The following is a 20620-nucleotide window of genomic DNA, read 5'->3' as shown; positions in this document are numbered from 1 at the left end:
AAAATAATTATATAAATATGTAACAAATTAAAATATTTAGTTAAATCGAGCAATAAGTAAAAGCTTTCAGTAGTTAAGTTGTTGTTTTAAATAGTTTCTTGTAAGTGCGTGTATAATTATTTTATTTTTTAAGAAAAATGTTCACTTCAACCTTGTACTTTGGACACTGGCCCTTTAAATTATTACTGTAAAAAGTCACGTAACAAAAGCAGCCGTTGGGGGAGGTGGGCTCTGCCCTCGTGACTATCTCTATGGTAACTGCGCATGTCCGGTGCTGGATGGGATGACAATGACGTCAGGGGTATAAAAACCGGAGCCCCTCGCCCAACCGACCATTCCTGGAATTTCTTTGAGGTAAGTTGGTTGATTATGTGACAGCATTATTTAAATTTATTTACGCAATTTGTAAAATACACACACACAAAGAGAAAATGTTTTGTCTCTAAATTCGTTTTTAGTAATATAAACTAATCTATTCTTTACCCTTTTTTTCTTATTTCAGGTTGTGCTTTTGAGGGAAGAAAACAGTAGCGAGGACGCAGTTTGAAGAGAAACAAAAAATACCTTTTGTTCACTCGTTTTTTCTCCCAGTGACGGACATTTTGACGATCTTTTTGTGCCAGAAGGAAACCAGCATAAATTAACCCGCCCATAACAAAAACAACATTTTCAGCCATAAAAAATTTGCTTGTTATATGAAACATGGCAGTTTTTTCTCTGAAACTGTTCTAAAAAAAAAAAAAAGTAATAATTGTGTGTATATCTGAAGCACAATTCTAAAATCCGAGGCGCTGAGGAGAAAGTTTCTGATAGTAAGTGTCGCTTTTCAAACAAATTTGAAGCCAAATTTTAAACGATTTTTAGGTAAATTTTTTATATATTTTTAAAAAACGATTGCAGTGGAAAGATAAGTTATTTTTTTCAGCTTAAATGAGCTCACATACAACAGATAGCGGTGCTGGTGGATAAAGCTCCGATTCTTTGTGTGTGAGACAAATTGCGTTTTGAGCAAAGTTAGTCTTTTATGAGCAATCTGTACATAAAGATTGCAGGGCGTTAGGGAGGATTTTTGTTTTCAGTCGTCGAATGTCTTCATTTCCACAAAAAAACAGGAAGGTCAGGTTCGGGCAGTGCAATCTGTACATAAAGATTGCTTTCAAAATGTAGGAAAAGGATCAGGACTGTAGTGTAAACCGGTAAAAAAAAAATGTACCAACATGACAATTGTATAAGTAGCGGTAACAAATGTTTAATGTTCTATAAATTACTCCCCAGGGTAAAAATAAATATATAGCAATCTGATTATAAAGGTTGCAGAAAGTAAGTGAAAAGGAGACGAGAATCGTTGATGTACAATAATAACGAATTTTTTTCATTGTCAGGACTTTGTTCTACAAAATGGCGGACGAGTTGTCTTTTTTTTTTTTGTTGTGCTTTTTGTTTCTTTGGATTTTTAGGATTACCTCCAGTTTCTTTTAGAGATGGGGTGTGTGGACGAATTTTTACAACGTTTAAACTAACCTTCCATACAGGATAGCGAAGCGGGGGGGCTAGAGTATATGTTTTAATACTTTTTATATAGATAGATATTTTTTTCACGGACATGTTGTGACCACAAAATGGCCGCTGCTTCGTCCTTCTTTCTCCCGCTGCAGAGAGATGGGCGGGAAGGGAGTAGTTGCGTCACATAAACTAGGCGGGGCTCAACTGTCCTCATCAACGTGGCGAACCACGCCTGTCTGGATAGACAAGATAAAGTAGAACGTAAAAAATGACATACCGAAACGTTGGGGAAGGTGGCACTTTTGAGCATTGACTTTTTGTGTGATCCTAATGACAATGTAGGACATTTTTGTACAGTTTTTTTTTAACCCATGTATCCAGGTCACTTACTGATAGGGATATCTTATTACAGTGTGTGTGTGTTTATTTACATACCCGATGTAAGTCCACACATGAACCTGTTAAACACTTAGTAGGTGTGTATGTATGCTCATGCACGCAGACTTAATTATCAGACTTCAATTGATCTTACACGACTCACAATATTTGAAATGTATATGCAGAATGAGAATTAATTACCATCATGTGATTTTTTTTTTTTTTTTGTCCAGTGAGAACAGTTTTGTGTGTGTGTTTGTTTTAAGAGGTACACTGATGTCATATGGGGTGAGAGGGGCCCCCCATGGCAGTCCTTTTACTGTGTTTTAAATTAAATCTGTGGCCTTCTTAAAATGCATTTCTGTAAATCAAAGCTGAAATAAGTAATGGACAGAGTGTAATTAGTTCCCTTCCAGCTAGAAATAGAGAAACACAATGCTATCACTGGACTTGGTTAGGTTTAGCATTGCAGTAATGTTATGTATATATTCGTTATTGTTTCCCACGTTTATATTGTATGTTGTACGATCCCAATACCTCTTTAGTTCCCCATGTAATGTTTAGGATTGTTAAGCATTGAGTTGGAATTTAGGGGGGAGAATTGAATCTTCACATTTTAAGTTCTTCAAAGAGAGTCACAGCTACATTATAACTGGTAAGACAAACAACTTTCTGGTACTAATTATACATTTCACACCGTTTTTAAACCACTGACTAATAATGTAATTGTATTTGTGTCTTGCTCATAATTCTGTAGCCTACTTCCCGTTGACAATAGAGTAATATTACAGTCAAATATAAACATGCATGCAGAATGGCAGTCTATTAGCAGAAAGTCATTAAAATGGCATTAGCGTACATTTCAAATACTTGCCGAGCAGGTTAATATTTCTTTTAATTCTTTTTAACTTGACATTTTAGTCATGAGATAATGTAATATGCATGTTACCGTTTTAATATGCTAAACATGTTGAAATTAAAGTAAGTTTTGTGATTTGAATTGTAATTTGAGCGTAAAAAAATAACAAATAGTATATATATATTTTTTTACATATAAAATTGCAAATTACTGCAGCAGTTTAATTTAACATGTCTAGTACAGAGAACTAAGACTTAAAATATGTAATGCATTTTCCGCAAAAGAAAGCAGAAAAGAAATAACTTACGCAAAAGTATTGATATATCTGATTTCTAACAGACCTAGCAGCTAGCTGCACACGTGTTTTATAATACGATTTCAGTGAATTAACACAAGTAAATGCATGTGTTCTGTGTCATTTTCTCCCAGTTCAGCGTGTTTTTCATAGTAGCAAGAGTATCAATAACGCCTCCAAGTCGTGTGGTAGCATTTTGTTTCTTTATTACCAGTCTGTGCCTCTAGATGGCACATTACAACGTGTACTTCCAGTTTACACAAAGCCAAGTGAAATTTCGATACTATGCAATAATAATTCAAGTAATGTATAAATACAACAGCAGCAATGGTTAAACTTGTATTTCTATTTTATAGCAAGGTTTTCTTTTAGATATTAGTTATAAACCCAAGGTGTCAGTTTATCCAGTGAACTGAGGTGAGTGTAATACATGTATCATATTTGATAACTTGGATTTAGAAATCATTGTAACACACAACATACTCATTTAAATGAAGGTAATTCGTTTTTATTGATCAACGCAACATATCTAATGTTTACAACTATGTTGTAAGTAATTATGCGACTTATAACTATAAATTGAGCTCAGTTTTGGTATTTAGGATTTATTATTATTATTATTATTATTATATAGATTTCTCAACTGTATTTCCTAACTTTATATTTTGACTACTGGTAATTTGCCACCCATGTGTTATTTATTTCTTTAATAAAATGTTGATTTTTTAATATATATATTATTTAAACTCATTATAGTTGTCGTACTTGATGATAGGCTTGAAATAATAATGTTTGGAAAATAAAGAAACCAAAGTTGATATTCATATTATCTGTAGCCTACATACAACCTTTTCAGTACCGTCCCTCAGGTTTGTCATTTTTATCAATTGTAACAATCCTAACAGCATCACAATGTTTGGCAAGGCACATTTTATACAAATACAGGTTAGAAATTTAATATTTCAGTTTAAACTTATGTTTTTGTAATGTTACTTAAAATAATTGTATCTAAAATATCAGTATTTCAGTGTCCCAAAAAAGAATTCCTAGGGACTGAATTTTATTATTTTTAAAAAGCACATCTTTAATCCTAACAAACTTCAGCAAGGGGTGCATAGAGAAATGAAGGTAGTAGCTTCTATTTTTGTGATCTTTTTATCCCCAAATCGAGTTCAGTTCAGTCATCTTTTAAATATCCTAGTTTCAAGTGTGAAGTGTGGTAATGGCATTAAATATATAGAGAGGCAGAGAGAACTTTGCATTTAATTGTGATGAAACATAGCGCCAACAGCATGGCCTCTTAATAATAAAAAGAAAAGTGCAGCCTCTGTTTATAAAATCCAGTTAGTACTAGAGTAAAACCGGGTCAGATATATTGAGTTATCAGCTCTAATGGAAAGGCATTACCACTCATTTAAAGAAGCAACAACTTAAAATATCAGTACTTATAAAAAACAACTTTGATTGTTACTTTGGGTACTACCACCCCACAGCAAACACTCTGTTACTGTTAGTGGTAAAAAATATATATATATGTTTTCTGACTGAAGGAGTGTGTTCTCTAAACTCAGTTTAGTTTCAACATTCAGGAAATTACTTTAGTCATTTAGTGACATGTACCTGTGGCACACTAGGCCTGCAGTCAAATATAAAAAGTAAGCTTGGTTTTTAAATGATAATATTTAGTTGTACTAAAATGAAGTTTAACTTTAAAGACATTGACAAGTGCTTTTTTTTTATGGGAACAATTCTTGTTTTGTAGTTACTGTTTAAAAATACGCTTTGTGTTTTGCATTTGCAATTTGCAGGTTTATCTTTAGCAGAACTAAATATCTGGTACTAGGTGGTTGTCACTTTATTTTCTCTCAGAATCAGTGATGTGAAAATGTAGTTAATGAAAATAAAAGCTGGGGAGATTGTTTTGGGGCTGCTGTTATAACTACCTGCAGTATTGCATATGTGGATTGTTGTGACACAGTGATTTGATTCGGGCATGTGTATTAGAATAGAGGCATCGTGTGGAACTGTGTGTAGGTCCAGTAGAGCTGATCTGAAACTGTAACTATAGTGTAGTCAGACAGGGACTATTCTTTGGATAGGTGAAGCAGTGTAGAGCAAAGTTTAGTGTGTGGTGAGATTTGGTAGTACAGAAATGATTTGTATAAAGGGTTCATTTTTGGATTAATGCAGTTTTACAGCTTTCTAGTATTTTGATAGTCAGATTTCAGTAATCCTAACCATCTTGTGTAATAGGTTTGCCTGGACGCTTCAGAATGAGTAGAAGAGCATTATTATTTAATGGTGCTGCCCTGGGGATTTGTTGTGGCAGGAGGAATGTGTTCAAGCCGTGCTGGAAAAGGCAGTGAAATTGGATACTTGTGAAGAAGACCTTAGTGTATTGGACTGCTCATTCTGCTGTATTGTGAAGAAAATCCTAAGGGACCTTTCAGTCAATTAGTAGCAGGTTTTGTTTGGTAGCTTATTATTCATGCAGTGCCTGTCTAAGATTTCTGTCTTTTGGTAGACAATTGAGGAACATTTACACTCTCAAGTGTCACATTGCTTTCAGGCAGGCTGACCCTCGCTTTTTCTTTCAGCTTGAAATAAAAGGACTCTGCTTGCGTTCGTTCAGAGTATCTGTGGGCTGCTCGTGTAGTTAATCATGCTGTAAGTGGCATCTTCTCGTCATCAGCATGAGTCCTCTGAAGTTTATCCAGTCTTATGTTTTTAAATAGGCTTGGTCTACATGCAATAAATACAGGCTATTACACAAAGGTTTTTGTGAAAGTATTATTTTTACTTTTTTTAGCATTGTTTCATTAACCATTTTCCTTGGCACTTTTTGGAGTGAAGACCTTAATACATCTGGATAGGTTCTAATATAGAAAAGTGAGCCAACTGTACTTTTGTTGTTTATTCTCTAATAAGTATTTTTCAGATTTTCTGTCTTTGGCATTTTACTGAACTTTATTTTTTTAAGCGCTGTGGTTCGTGGGAGGAGGAAGTGACATGCTTGATATCATTTTGGCAACTGCTGGCATGGCAGGAGTCAAAATGGACATACAGGAGCCAGAATTCAAATGTGTGTCATTTCCTCCAGCTCGCAATGTAGGTAGAAGAGAGAATATCCTTATTTTATGCAAGATATAGTGGTAAAACATATAATAGGAAAAACAAAATGTCTAACTAATATCTTTTTTTGTATGTTTTAAAAATGTACAGCCTTAAAAAAAAATGAACCCATTTTATCCTGACTATACCCAAGGTTTATGAAAAAAAAAGGAAAATTAGGAAACTTAAACCTGAACTGTCTCATGCTCCAATAGTTGGAACTGTAATGCCAGAAGAACAAAGATTTGTGTAGCCTAAATATAACACCACAGGGGATCCAGGATAAAATGGGTTATTGCATTACAAATAGATGGAATTTTATTGTCAGTGTGTTAGTGAAAACAAAATACAGTGGCTGCAAGAAGGGTAACTTGATAGTTATTTTCTGCATACATTGTACTGTTGTGTTTTGGATATCCTTTTTGTTTTTAGCCCTACTGTAAATAAGAACCTTGTCATTTAACCCGGCAATACCAAAATGTATACTTTTATGAAGTCTGAAGTTAATAATTACAACTATTGTAATAACGTAATGTATTGTTTTTCATCTCTGTTGATGAAGACCTGTGTCAGATGGTGTTAACTACCAATGCAGTAGTTTTATTACACTAAAGAAATGATCTGATTACTGGGTTAAATGTATTTGAGTACTTATGACACACTGTATTTGTAATGCAAATGTAAGAATTAAGGTTTTTAATGCACACAATTTAGAATGTATGCTTAGCTTCAAAGTATCCTTAATTTCAGATTTATAGACTTTTAAGTTTAGGTTTTACAGCAGTAATGTGTTTTTTTTTGTAAAGCTGTTTAGTAAATAATGGGTTTGGTTTTATTTTCAGATGGACCCTAACTGCTATGAGTGTCTGTTCTGTTGTATCCCAAACCGTAAAAGGCTTTATACTTGTGCACTGCTCCAGCAATTAAGGGCTATTCATAGATGTGTGCATTAAGCATGATAAATCCTGTATTGAAGTAAAGCTGTGTACTTAATTAATATAAAGCCGTTTATGTTGTGAAGTTATCGCTCAAGAAATATGTAATTTGTAACATGTGACATTTACTGGCACTGTTGCAGTTTTTTGTTGCTATTTTTATAAAAAAAAAAAATGAAAAATGAAAATCTAATGTTTTAATACTATCAATACAGAACTCAAATATTTAGAAACAAAAATGGTTTAAACTTGAATGCAATACAATGCAAATAGTTATACCATATAACCATATGTGTGTATATGCGTGTGTGTTTTCATGCATATATTTAAATCTCAACAGAAGTATAGAAACATACGTTTTTACTCTCTAGTATGTTAACTACACCTTTACCTCAGTTTCTTTTTATTGTATTAATATTTCATAAATTAATGTATATTAAGTTACAAACTTAGATTTTTTTTTTTTTGCCTGTTAATGTTCTCTGTGCGTAGCAGTAGTTTTTTGTTCTGTTGACTGCCAAGGGGTGGATGTACTACACACAAGCAAAACTGAAGCTTCATGAGTCAGTAAATCTCTCATGACTGTTAACAGATAGGGCTTTGTATCAAGGCTCATTGGCCTGAATCCACTTTCCAGTTAAAAAAAAAACAGCATGTCTAGCTGAGTTTGTTTTATTCAGCACAGTTTAATGGTCCCACTTTAATCTGTGAGGGAATGGGACCTGCTGCTCAACACTATACTAACACATTTTACCTCTGGACTATTCAAGCCCCCAAACTTCTGCAGGTAACTGGGCTGATGTTCCGAGGACTGTTTAAATGCATTGGCTCCCATACCACAGCCTAGTATATATAATAATCAATCTTTCTCAGCCATGCACTAATTCACTGAGCTACTCTATAACACACTATTGATGTGTCTTTATGCTTTGGCAATAGGTTTGAACACCAGACCGCCTTAAATCATTGATTCTACTTCTTTTGACACTTTAGCCCAGCAGTCAAACCCCTGAACTAATTGAACTTTACTGCCTTCCACACAAGAATCCAGCAGTCTGTAACTGACCCAGTATAGATAGAACTGTAGTCCTGAGTAATAACTATGTGACAGGCAGTTTCTACAAAGAGAACACTCAAGTCTTGTGCTGCTGTTTGACATTCTGCTTTTCAAACAGACAAACAGTTGATGTCTTTCATTATAACCCATGGTTAATTGGATAATTAACCTCAAATTGTTGCTAACATTGACAGACCATTTCAAATCAACCATTTAATACTTAAACCAGCTCTACAAGGGGTAAGTGATTAATATGTATCCCATATGCACACCCCAAAATACACTGGTTGACTTTATCAAGTGATTTGAATCGCACATCTATAATGCTGCTATATTAAGTTAAGCAGTAGTTCTTAAAAGTGATAATTCGGTGTTCTCTGTTCAGCATAAATCCTAAATAGCTGATTACCATACAGCATATCAAAGGGTATTAATGTAATCCAACCCAATTTCCTGAGAAGCCTGTCTCATTAATGTAGTCATGCAAAATTAGTTCAGATAATTATTCAGTCTTTATACACCACATGAATATTGGTCACTGTCGGATCACTGAACAAATGAAGACCATATAAGCCTATATTTGCATTTCATTGAATATATCTTTTAAACCCATGCTGTAAAAGAAATCTATTACAATTAAGCATAGTTCATTATTATTAGCTAAACTGAGCAGTTTGCTGTCACCAATGTCCACTCTTCATGCCTTTAGACAACATCTTCCCTAGTATTCATGTCATAAGGGTCTCCGGCCTTCTTTCAGACATAGATAATCTACTGAGCAAGTATTATTCATCATGAGGGCCTTTCGAAGAATAGTAGTATTGAATTATTAATTACTTTTGTTAGGATCCATAGGTTGAATTCTGTACTTGCAAACCTTTTTTTGTTTTTTGTATGGCTCTCATTTGCACGATTGTAAACGTGGCTCACATATTTGCAAGACTGCACAATATAAAGAAAACATGTTATTATTGTACATCAGAATCTTTCGTCTTCAAAAACAACAGTGTTCCAAAATAAATATCAAATAGTTGACAATGATGCCTTTAGGGTAAAGGTCTATTTAGTAAAAGCCAGCAATAGTACTGTTGCTAACAAATGTGCTTGATGGGGCCATCCTGGCTTAAACCATACAAAAATAAAAGATCTTGCCCTCTCTGATCCAGTAGGTGGACAGTCTCATCTAATTTTATATTATTTAAACTTGCCTGTTTTTTCAACATTTCCTTGGTGCAAAGCTGGGAAATAAATGTGAGTTTTAAACAATCTAACAAGATCCCAGGGTAGTTTTCCATGCAATCTATTTTATTTTCTATATTAAACATGTTTGGTGCGCTGAAATAACATCGGTGCTCATGAATACATGTTTTATTTTTGTCATGGGTGTTAATAAACTCTTGTCACTTCTCAGGGTTGCCACCATGGGATCAGGGCCTGTGGATCCCAGAGAACTCCTGAAGGGACTGGACTGCTTCCTGGGCAAGGATGGGGAAGTCAGGTCCTCAGAGGGGGTTTCCAAAATCTTTAGGTAGGTTTTGCTTGACCCAAATGCTTTTGGGTAATTTTGATCGATTCGTGTCTTGAGATATTCACTACATCGGTCAGTTGCGGTAGAGAGCAGTTGTATTCTAGCTTTTTTGATTTGAAAGGTTTTTAATTAACTGTATAACTGGGAAGGTAAACTCACCCTTAAGCTACAAGTATATGATATATGTTAATTTGTGACCTGTATTTATTTTCCCTATAAAGTTTGTTGGTTGGATTGTTAATATTGCTGTTTAGTCATTAAAACATGAATGTGTTATTGTGTTGGTATATTTAGACTTTGTGTAATTAATTATTTGGTGTTTCAGATTATTCGTTTGTTACAAAAGTCTTAAGTATTATCAGTATTTAATTATTTATTTATACACAAATTTAACAGTTTTGCATTGTGTAAAACATTTATTTTCCTATTTTTCATTTCTGTAGCTTGATGAAAACTTCCCAAAAGATGGTTAGCAGGTGCATCTACCTGAATATTTTACTGCAGACAAAATCACAGGACATCCTGAACAGGTAAGAACACTGGGGCTGGATGCACACCTGCTCCCTCACCTTTCAATGCATTCCCACCTCCAGCCATTTTAAACAAGCATGGCCAATTAAACAAAGCCGGAATGGTTCCAGGACTGACCAGTTCTCTCTATTGTTTTGTTATTAATTATTAATTAATAACAAAACAATTAGCTTTTATCCGAAGCGACTTACAGAGACTAGGGGGTGAACTGTGCATCACAACTGCTGCTCAGTCACTTTACAGTAGGACTTTGGTTTTGCGCATCATCCGAAGGACGGAGCACAAGAAGGTGAAGTGGCTTGCAGTATGAGATTGTTGTTCAACACTGTGCTCTTTCTGCTTCCCAGGTTTATCAAAATCGGAGGTTACAAGCTGTTGAACAGCTGGCTGACGTACTCCAAAACAACCAACAACACTCCACTGCTGCACCTGATCCTGCTAACTCTGCAGAACCTGCCACTGAAGGTCGATCACCTCAAACAGGTAAAGGAGGGGCCTTGGAGAGCTCTCTCTTTTGCAGCAAGAATATTTGTGTTGTGTAGTGCCTGTGGTGGGGAAAAAAATCCCAAAGTTTACAGTGCAGCATACATATTTGACTCTCCAAAAAAATCAAGCTTAGAAAGTATGGAAGTATCACTTTCAGAAAAAAGTCTTTCAATATGTATTGCATGCCAGTGGATTATGGGCATATTGCCCCAATAATAGTGATAGATACTAAGTTAAAAAAAAATGTACAAACTTGACTAACTTTGCTTTCCCCTTTTTTTCTAGAACAACACAGCCAAAGTAGTGAAACAGTTAAGCAAGACAGGTCCTGAAGGTAAGGCCAGCAAAGTGAATGCTTTCAACCAAGAATTACTGTTGGTGTTTCTGTTTTAGCAATGTAGAAGTTTAATTATGAAGCTAAATTAAAGCAAACTTACGCCTTTTCTTTAACATTTTCACACATTCCATATAAAAAAAAAACAACTAGCATGTGTTTAGTTTGTTGTTGTGACACTAGAGCCTTGAAGGCTTGTTTATCTAAGCGCAGAGACATTTCAGAGGTGAATCCTCCTATTCTTTCCTGCTCTGTTCATTAGACCAGTATGCACTTGCCTTGTGTATTAACTCTCTCTTTTTCTCTCTCTCTCTCTCTCAATGGCAGAACTTCGAAAGCAGGCTTCAGTGCTGGTTGAAGGCTGGATGGCGATCATTCGAACCCAGAGCGGTGCTGCGGCAGCAGCTGCTTCTGCCCCTTCAGGTTTGGATTTTTCTTTCTTCATTTCTTCATGCACTGTTTTGCCTCTTGCCACAACATTTTCCTTACAAGAGGGTTAATAGATCACGTTCCACTTTATTTTTCTTAGAGAACTGTATAATGTGCTGTTTTGAACACACAATTTGCAAACCTTATTTTTGTTACAGCTCTTTGATTAATGTGTACTGACTGTTCACGAATTGAACAGCTAATTTGTACTTTGTAACTTGAGCCGGTTCTTTCATTTTTTTTAACAAAATAGAACAATATTTAAAAAAATAAAATAAAAAAATACTTGAAATGAAACGCCTTCCCCAATACCATTCTAATGTGTTTTAATTGGGCTCCTTTACAAACAGACAAGAGGAAGAAAGAGGAAGGGAAGGGGAAAGCGGCTCCAGAAAAAACAGAGATGAAGCCAGACCTGAAAGGGGCTGAGGCGAAGGCCGAGGAGGACAAGAGGAAAGAGAAACCCAAAGTACAGCGGACCACTGCACCCAGCCACGCCAAGTTCAGGTCCACTGGTAAGCAGGGCAGCATTATTAACGGCTGTGGTGACGGGAGGGACGGGTGCTCTGAATCTTTCTAACAGTGCTGTTTCTGTGTATGTCTCACAGGTTTGGAAGTGGACACTCCGACCCCAGTCCCTGTTAAAAAGGTGCCCCCTCCTATGCAAGTAGGCGACAAATACAACATCAAGCCAGCACCTGTCAAGAGACAAAAGTAAGACTGTTAGCCAATCAGGCTCATTTGTGGTCACAAGATTATTTACATTTTTCGATGTAATTATACATTTTTTAAATGGCTGAATTTGCTTCCAAGAAGTCACGATATGTGATATAGCTTTTTTTTAAGCTCTGTGGATATAGTTATTTAGGTGCTGAATCAGAGTCAAATATAGATAATGTGCTGTTTTGTTGTTGCTAGCTCCGGTTTGGGACCTGATATGCAACCTGTAGAGAAGAAGTACAAACCTCTGAACACCACTCCCAACATGATCAAGGAGATCAAAGTGAAGATCATCCCAGCCCAGCGTGAGTATACCTAATCCACTGTACTCCCACTTGACACAGCAGTAGCGCACTTAACCCTTCAGCGTTCCCATTTCTCTCCAGCAAAGAAGGGCTTTTGCTAGGGGAATATCCCAGCTTCTTCTCAAGCTGATTTGGTGTCTCATGGCTTTCCTGGCTTTCTTGTCTTGCAGCAATCGAATCCCCAGGGTTCCTCGAAGCGTTGAATTCCGCCCCAGTAACCGGAGTCAAGATCAAGAAGAAAAAGAAGGCAGTGTCTCCAACTTCCAATAAGGTAGGCTAGTTTTATGATATATTTCTTTTAGATCGATCTCTTTGCTATATTTGTCAGAGATCTCTTTGTCCTAAAGGTATTACATGCAATGTATTAAAAAAAAAAAAAACCCTAACCAAACCAACGATAGTAATAAATAACAAAAAAAAATAATCAGTGCCACCTACTATAGGATTACGACACTGAGGGTTGACTTTGGCACGTGGATCTGCCCAGTTGATCCATATAATAGTTTATTGAGGGAACAGTCTGTCCATGCACTCACCCGTACATCCATCATTCCTTGTCTTGTTTCCTCTTCAGTCTTGCCCGTTCGATATCAAACCAAACCTGGAGTCCAGCCCTGTGAAGCACTTGTCCCTAGACAGCTCACCCACAGCCTCAGTGGAGACAATGGAACTGGAGCAGCCGGGCACCCCAGTTCCTGCAGAGGAGGTTCCTGAAAACATGGATACTGGTAAGTTAACGCAAAGAGCTTTGGTCAAATCACTGCCGTTAAATGGAAGTTTGGCATTAAGACTTGCCATTGCATAATCATGAAATAAAAGCTATGGAAACCATTGTGAACGTTGTCCTGTAGTCTGTGATGGGGACAGTACAGTACAGCATTGCTCGCACTTGTACACAACCGAGTGGATGGTTCCTTGCTGGTGGATGGCTGAGATGCCTTGTGGCCCCTGTTGACTCATCCCTCTGTGCTTCCAACAGCTCCGGAGGAGCCGAATGCGCTGGCTGAGCCACGTGGGGAGGAAAAGGCTGCGGCTGACACAGTGAAGCTGACCAAGAAAGGGAAAAAGAAGAAGAACGTGCGATGGGCTGAGGAGAACCACCTGCGCGAATACTTCTTCTTTGAGCTTGATGAGACAGAGAGGGGTGAGTGAGCCCTGGGAATGTGGGTTGGGTTAGGGTGTTGGTTTTGTAGATAAGGTTCTCATTGCATAGTAGTGGCCTGAAACGGCTGAAACACACATCTGTGGTTGATGAAATATATCCTTGGGGCCAGAGGCTTAGGCGTCACTCACTTAAGCTCCTATTAAAGCTTAAAATATCTGAAACTGCTATGCGATGGCAGTCTTGTGTTACCTTTGCATTAGGTGTTTTTGACAAGTTTTAGTGTAAAAGTGGAATGGTTCAAAAGAGAAAATGCGCAGGAGTGGAAGGTTTAAAGTTTGGGCATCTTACAGGTTATACAAATAATGAGTTAGAATGCCGAAGGTAGAAGGTTGATCAAGACATTGAGTGCCTTTGTCTCTCTGTTTTTGTCCCTCAGTGAACGTGAATAAGATCAAGGACTTTGGCGAGGCTGCGAAGCGAGAGATGATGATGGACCGGCAGGCCTTCGAGTCGGCACGGAGACACTCTCACGACGCCATGGAGGAGAAAGTTCCCTGGAGCTGCCCGTGGCCACTTGACTTGCCACACACCCTAGTGGTGCCGGGCAGCGGCAGCCAGGAGAAAGTTACTCAACAGGAGAGGGAGAAGGGAATTCTGCAGGAGATCTTCCTGTCTAAGGAGAGGTATGTTTCAACAGCTGCTTGACTTAAACATTCAGACAAACGTTTCGCACTTCAGCTGTTTAAAAGTTTGCATACAGTGGTATGGAAAAATGATTCTCCTTGTTTGTTTATCTTGCAGTGTGCCAGACAGCCCCCACGAGCCCGACCCTGAGTCCTATGAGCCTCTGCCCCCCAAACTCATCCCCCTGGACGAGGTGAGTCTCAAAAGCGGTATTCCACAGACATCCATTGTGGTTACTGGTGTCTCCGTGCAAAACACCAATGTCATACTTGCACACAATATATACAATGTCAGGATGTCCCTGGGAACGAAGAGGTTGCATATCAAAGGACAACCACCGAGCAAAATCAAAAAAAAAAAAAAAAGGTAATGTAGGTACATAAAAAAAAATATATATCAATTATTCACAATTCTTTGTACCTACGTTACCTTTTTCTTATATATATATTTGGATTTATGAATTTACATCATTTAAAAACTATCTAAGTAAAACTAAATGTCACACACATTTCTATAAAGCGTTTTTAGTGACTATCATTGATAGCTCAAATAGATACATTTGAAAAGATTTTGTATTCTTGCAGAGGCAGTAATAAATCTTCCTTTTTTTCTCCATTTGTCCAATTTTAGCTTAAGAAATGCCAGAGTATATAGCCTAATTTTATCAATGAGCAGAAAATACATGATGCCTGATTGTAACTGTATTGCTTAGCTGAGTACAATTTTTGACGTTGTGTGTTGTCTGCTTGTGTCTGCAGGACTCCTCCACAATGGAAGATGGCTACAGTGACCCCATGGACACGACCCCTGCCTCGCACTCTCCAGACGTGTCTGGAGCCAAGCTGCCCACTGTCCTGGCCAACCTGATGGGCAGCATGGGAGCGAGCAGGAGCCCACAGCAGCCTGGCTCTGGGGTGGTTCCCCCTGTAAATGTACAGGAGCTACTATCCACCATCATGGTAAGATCTGATGCACCACTCACTGCACACTTGTGGGGGTAGGGGGCATTTAAACCAGTATATTCCAGGGAAAGGCAAAAACATTAATTTGGTAAGCTACACTGAAAAGTTTTGCATCACCTAGAATTTTCGTATTGCGACAATTAATTAAAAAGCTATATGAACATAATGTATTTTATTTAACATCATGTAATCAAAAACTTCACCATTTGACTTTATGAAGCAAAATTAGTTAATTCTATAGAGTGAGATGCAAAACCTTTGGCCATAGCTGTACATGATTAAAACCTAGAATCTAGAAATAAGGGTTTTCACAAATGAATTTCAACATATCCTATGCAGTTGTGTATCTTTGTATTAAATCTCTCATTGTTTCTCCAGGGAGCTCAGGGGAACCAAAAGCCAGAGGACCTAATCAAACAGCCTGACTTCTCAGACAAGATCAAGAAGTTGTTGGGGTCTCTGCAACAACAACAGCAGCAGCAGCAGCCACAGCAGCATCAGCAGCAGCCTCAGCATCAGCAGCAGCAGCAGCAGCAGCATCAGCAGCAGATTCAGCACCAACACCCGCCCCAAGGACCTCCTCCAGGTAAGCAGATACACACCCCATCTATGTTTGGTGGTCCAGTGGTTAAAGGGCTTGATACCAGGAGGTTGCCGGTACAAATCCCAGCTCAACTACTGACTCGCTGTGTGTGACCCTGAGCAAGTCACTTCACCTCCTTGTGCTCCGTCCTTCTTCTGAATCTGCAGCAGAAATTGCTGATGCATAGTTCACCCCCCTAGTCTCTAAGTCACTTTGGATAAATAAATCTTAAATAAATAAATAAATAAATAATCTCCTCCTCTTCCAAGATCAGCACTGGAAATTAGGTATTAAGTGAGCTGAAGAAAAAAATGCTTAGAGAAAACAAGCCACATTTGATGAACTGTCTAAAACTAGAAGTAGTGTTAGTATAGAACAAATTATTCATGAGACAAGAACTGCTCTAGTTGGTTTCCTAAAGTTGATTTTAGGATTTTCTATTTTAAGCTGTGGATTAAAATAACGCCTGGTGTTGTCTTGTTTTCGGTGGGTTCAGGTTTGCTAGGGATGGGTCCAGGGATGAATGGAGGATTCCCACCAGGACCCAAGAATGGACCTCACTTCCCCCCACATGGAGGCCCAGGCGGGCACTTCCCCCCTCACAATGGGCCAGGTGGACCCCCAGGAGGCCCCCGAATGATGGGGCCCCCTCCCCCTCAGCAGCGTGGAGGAGACGGGTACTGGAAACCCCCCGGCGAGCCTATGAGGGGAGGACCCCATGGTATGAGAGGGGGGCCCTTCCACCGGGGAAGGGGGGGGCGAGGGGAAAACCCAAGCTTCAGAGGCAGGCCTGGTCGAGGGAGCAGTGGACCACCCAGACGGGGTGGCCCCAACAACTCACACATGGGAGGTAAGAGCTTCCTGCTTTTCAGCTATTTAATTACAGTATCGAGTAACGAAAAACAGTTAATATTTTATCAAACAAATCAGGAGGTTTGGTGGTCCAGTGGTTAAAGAAAGGGGCTTGATACCAGGAGGTTTCCGGTTCAAGTCCCAGCTCAGCTACTGACTCACTGTGTGTGACCCTGAGAAGTCACTTAACCAGCTTGTGCTCCATCTTTCGGATGAGACGCAAAACCGATGTCCTATTGCAAGTGACTCTGTGGCAGCAAATGTTGATGCATAGTTCATCCTCAATCTGCTAAATGACTAATTCATTATTAATAATAATAATAATAATAATAATAATAATAATATTATGTGTGTGTCTCTCCTCAGACATGTCGAACCGTGATGTCTGTCGGCACTTCATGATGAAGGGCAGCTGTCGCTACGAGAACAACTGTGCTTTCTACCACCCCGGGGTGAACGGGCCCCCCTTGCCCTAATGAGACAATGGAGTGGGCAGGCCTCACCACCTTCAGACTGACTCCCAGCGACCGCAGCCACCAACATCATTCCATCCAGACTGACTGATGGGCACAAACACACCATTGACCACCTTTGGTCTGGAGTTTTGTGTTTCCCTGGACCTCTTGCGAGCAAGTTAGTTAGTTGGCTGGCTGTAGCAGATAACCTATTGTGTCTCCAATAGGTTTTATCTCCTGGAAGGAAAAACAAAAAAACATTTTAAAAATGAAATGCATGAATCAAGCAAATTATTTCCTAATAATCGAATAGGAGAAAGAGATCATTTTGAATTGTTTTGCTTCTCATCTGCGCTTTGTGGAGCACCTGCATTCAATACAATCTCTCTCTCTCTCTCTGCCTAGTTCTCAGTCTGCAGGGAAGGGGCATTCGGAAAAAACTGATATCTGTGTCCAAGTCACTTTGACAATTACTTTTGCCGTGTTGGGGAATTAGTAATAACAGTTGAAGCCATTACTGCAATGTCATGTTGAGGTATCAAAGTCTTAGTCAAAAAGCCCCTCAAACTTCAAACTTGTGTTTCTTGAGTTTTAAATGGGGCCTTATGTAAAGGTATTTACACAGTTGACTTCATATGTAACAGGGAAGTGAAAACTACGAGGAGGGTATAAGCACTAAAATCTAGGCATACAAAAATACATGTTACTTTGCACATAAAGGCATGTAAACTAGTTTGAATGGATTCTTCAACCTTGGTTTTGAAGACCTGATATTCAAGATAGCCTTTTGTTGCATGTCTTTGAAACTAAAGTGACAGAAATGTTCAAACTTACCTCAAAAATCTATTGAACATTTTTTTTTTTTTTTATTTCCCACTGGTGTGTCCAGTGTAAAGGAAAACCACATGGATTCATAATGTATTTAAAAAGGAAACCTATTCAGATGATGAAATTGAAAGGTTTTAAACTCATCTTATGAACAATTTTTAAAAAGTGCGTTCTGATGTCATCTGGACCATTGACTGTAATTCAGTGTCCAGTACCCTGGAGGCAGTGTATCACAGGGTTAAAAAAAACAGAAAAAACCTTCCCATCACATCCGACCCACTGAACTGAAGTTTCTTTAGTCTTATTCCGATGTAAAATGGAGTGTTTGAAGTTTCAGCAGATAAAAAGGGTGCAGTTGGATTTTTAACATATAGATTATCAGTTGTCAAAGTGATGTCTGGATGAAAACATACTCCATGTAATGCTCCTCATCTCTGTAGTCCAGTCTTGAGGTTGATTGGTGGGTATTACTAAACCACAGCGCAGTGACGCAATGGGGAGTACCCATCCAGCTATTTAAAAAGTGGCCCACAGTATTGCATACAATTGAAAGTATTCTTGCATTTCTTTTGATGAAAACCCACTTTGTGTGGTGTACATTTTGAAGTTTTGTAAATAGTTTGTATATACAATTGTATTGAATTAGTCAGATTATTATTATTATTTTTTTCTCAAGTGAAACTTAACCACTAAGCCAGTTGAATCTGGTGTTCAGGGTCGCTCGAACGCAATGTCAATGTCGGGGCGTATAAACAGCTTGGGTGAGAGGGGATTGAATGATTCAAGTGTAATTGTGAAGTACTGACCAGGGAACCGGCTTTTCATATTCTTTAGTTCGCCAGCTAGGATCAACTGAGAACAGCTTCATGTTTACAGTGTTAATGGGAGGAATAGGGATCAGAACAATTGGTTTCAACCCCTGCATTATATTTCACTCTATCTCTCAATTCTATGACTGCATGCAATAAAACCAAAACTGCTGAAGGGTCAAAATAAGTCAAAACCCCATCCTTGATCTGTTTAAAACTAATAATGCTGTGTAGCACTTCTTTGTTTCAGATAACAACTGCAACTTTTATGCAAAGCCAAATGGTTGTTTTTCCATGAACCAATATCAAATGACTGACTAGAAAATGTAGAATTAAGCATTACTGGGATGCAGTGAATAATTGGTTATGCTTTTTGTTGAACCCTACTTGGTCTCCCAGCATCTTCCAAGTCTGTTAAGATAATGTTTCCCAAAGTTTTCCTAGAATCAATATGCTGTATACAAACCATTTATTGCCCTCATAATGCATCAGTAAAGTGTACAGATCGTAAGATGACAGGAGTTTAGCTCTGCGACTTAATCAGAACATTATTTAAATAGCAAACTGGACTGAGCTTTGAACAAGTGAAATCATAGGACCAAAATTATTTATGAAAATGTCTCTAATATCTTAAAATCAATTAGCAATTCCTGTGTACTGTAGCTTACATAAAGGAAACGTTATGTTACTGATGCATTAACTGAGCAATAAATCATTTGTACATAGTGTTTTTTTTAAATCATAAAAGTAAAGATTTATATCGAGACAATACTTGTATTTTCACTTTTCGTTTATATTTAGGCTGATAGCTAAAAGCCTTTAAATGTTTTCCAGGGTTAATTTTTGGGGGGGTTCAGTATGTAAAGTGCATTACAATCACTGTGCCGCATGATAATGTAAATGTTCTGCAGTGAAGTGGTGTCACTTTTACTTTATTACTACTTTATCTCTCCTTCTGTTTCTAGCACAGACTAGGAAATAGTCTTGATTTTTTTTTTGTTTTTGTTTTTTTTAAACATCTTTGTGGTGATTTTCTGTGCCCGACACATTTCTAAAATCTGGCTTCACTTAACTGTAAAATGGTAAGAGAATTCTCTACACAGGATCAGTATTGTGTATTTTTTCAGATTTAATGTGCAATGTTTTCTGTTTCTAAATGAAAAAAAGAGGAATATTGAAACAGGCTGCTAACTTTTTGTTTGTATTATTCTGTCTTTTGAACAAAGTAAAACCCCAAGTCTGTTTTCTGAAAAGGCACGCGACTGGGCTCCGGCTATGACCAGGTGCTGAAGATCTATGAGGTGTTTTCTGTGAAAACTTGCTACTGTCTCTTGTGGGACATTTTTTCCAGATGTTCTGTCTTTAAATGTATTGTTTTGTATATATTTTGTACATTTATTAATAAATGTGGAGATACTTTACTTTGTATGTTTTATTATCCCTGTGGGGATGCATGCTTTTTTTTTTTTTTTTTTATTGTCAAAATCCAGCACAATTTCTTCCTATTTAGCTGAGTTTTATTCAACTTAATACTATGTAATTATATCATTGCACTTTTATTCAGTTCTGGTTTTACATTGTCCCATTTAGATCAATCAAAATATTGTGACAAATGTTATTTAGTTTTAAACCATAATGTGTTGCATCTTATTTTAACTTTCAAATATCTTAAACTTTAATATGTAAATACTAAAAAAAAAATTAGCTGTTCCAAAATAAATCACATAGTTTTATTCACAGAGGTCGCCATGGCAACAGACACAACCTCCCAACAGAACTATTGTCTGACACTTAAATGCATTCCCCTTTTTATATGCCTAACCTAATCAAAAACCAGTAAACCAACAACAGGAACAAAACGTGGTTGGCTG

At 37.7% G+C, this 20620-nt stretch overlaps 1 protein-coding gene across 3 annotated transcripts; it reads left to right on the top strand.

The window, feature by feature from the left end:
- The first annotated feature begins 391 nt into the window (after positions 1-391).
- LOC117434151 (serine/threonine-protein phosphatase 1 regulatory subunit 10-like) lies at positions 392-20170 on the top strand. 3 transcript variants are annotated; one of them, XM_034056756.3, is made up of 18 exons: positions 392-812; positions 9550-9666; positions 10110-10196; positions 10545-10680; positions 10969-11017; positions 11345-11440; positions 11797-11961; positions 12055-12160; positions 12365-12471; positions 12642-12742; positions 13046-13199; positions 13451-13615; positions 14013-14259; positions 14378-14453; positions 15019-15219; positions 15601-15808; positions 16302-16655; positions 17024-20170. In XM_034056756.3, the coding sequence occupies exons 2-18, from the start codon at positions 9560-9562 to the stop codon at positions 17131-17133; spliced, it is 2469 nt and encodes an 822-aa protein (XP_033912647.3). In that variant the 5' UTR covers positions 392-812; positions 9550-9559; the 3' UTR covers positions 17134-20170. The 3 variants fall into 3 exon arrangements, with proteins under 3 accessions (XP_033912647.3, XP_058865314.1, XP_058865315.1); XM_059009331.1 differs by lacking the exon at positions 392-812 and adding an exon at positions 823-1841; XM_059009332.1 differs by lacking the exon at positions 392-812 and adding an exon at positions 1852-2536.
- Positions 20171-20620: the final 450 nt, after the last annotated feature.

The sequence above is a fragment of the Acipenser ruthenus genome, chromosome 38 (assembly GCF_902713425.1).
Source record: "Acipenser ruthenus chromosome 38, fAciRut3.2 maternal haplotype, whole genome shotgun sequence".
NCBI classification, from domain to species: Eukaryota; Metazoa; Chordata; class Actinopteri; order Acipenseriformes; family Acipenseridae; genus Acipenser; species Acipenser ruthenus.
The sequence above is the reverse complement of the archived record's forward strand: the minus strand, read 5'-3'. Positions and strand labels throughout refer to the sequence as shown.

What these genes read in the sequence shown, in the direction of transcription:
- LOC117434151 (XM_059009331.1), top strand. An exon ending in GGGGTTTCCAAAATCTTTAG is followed by an intron (nt 9,667 to 10,109) that starts GTAGGTTTTGCT and finishes TCATTTCTGTAG; the next exon opens with CTTGATGAAAACTTCCCAAA. An exon ending in GCTTGATGAGACAGAGAGGG is followed by an intron (nt 13,616 to 14,012) that starts GTGAGTGAGCCC and finishes TTTGTCCCTCAG; the next exon opens with TGAACGTGAATAAGATCAAG.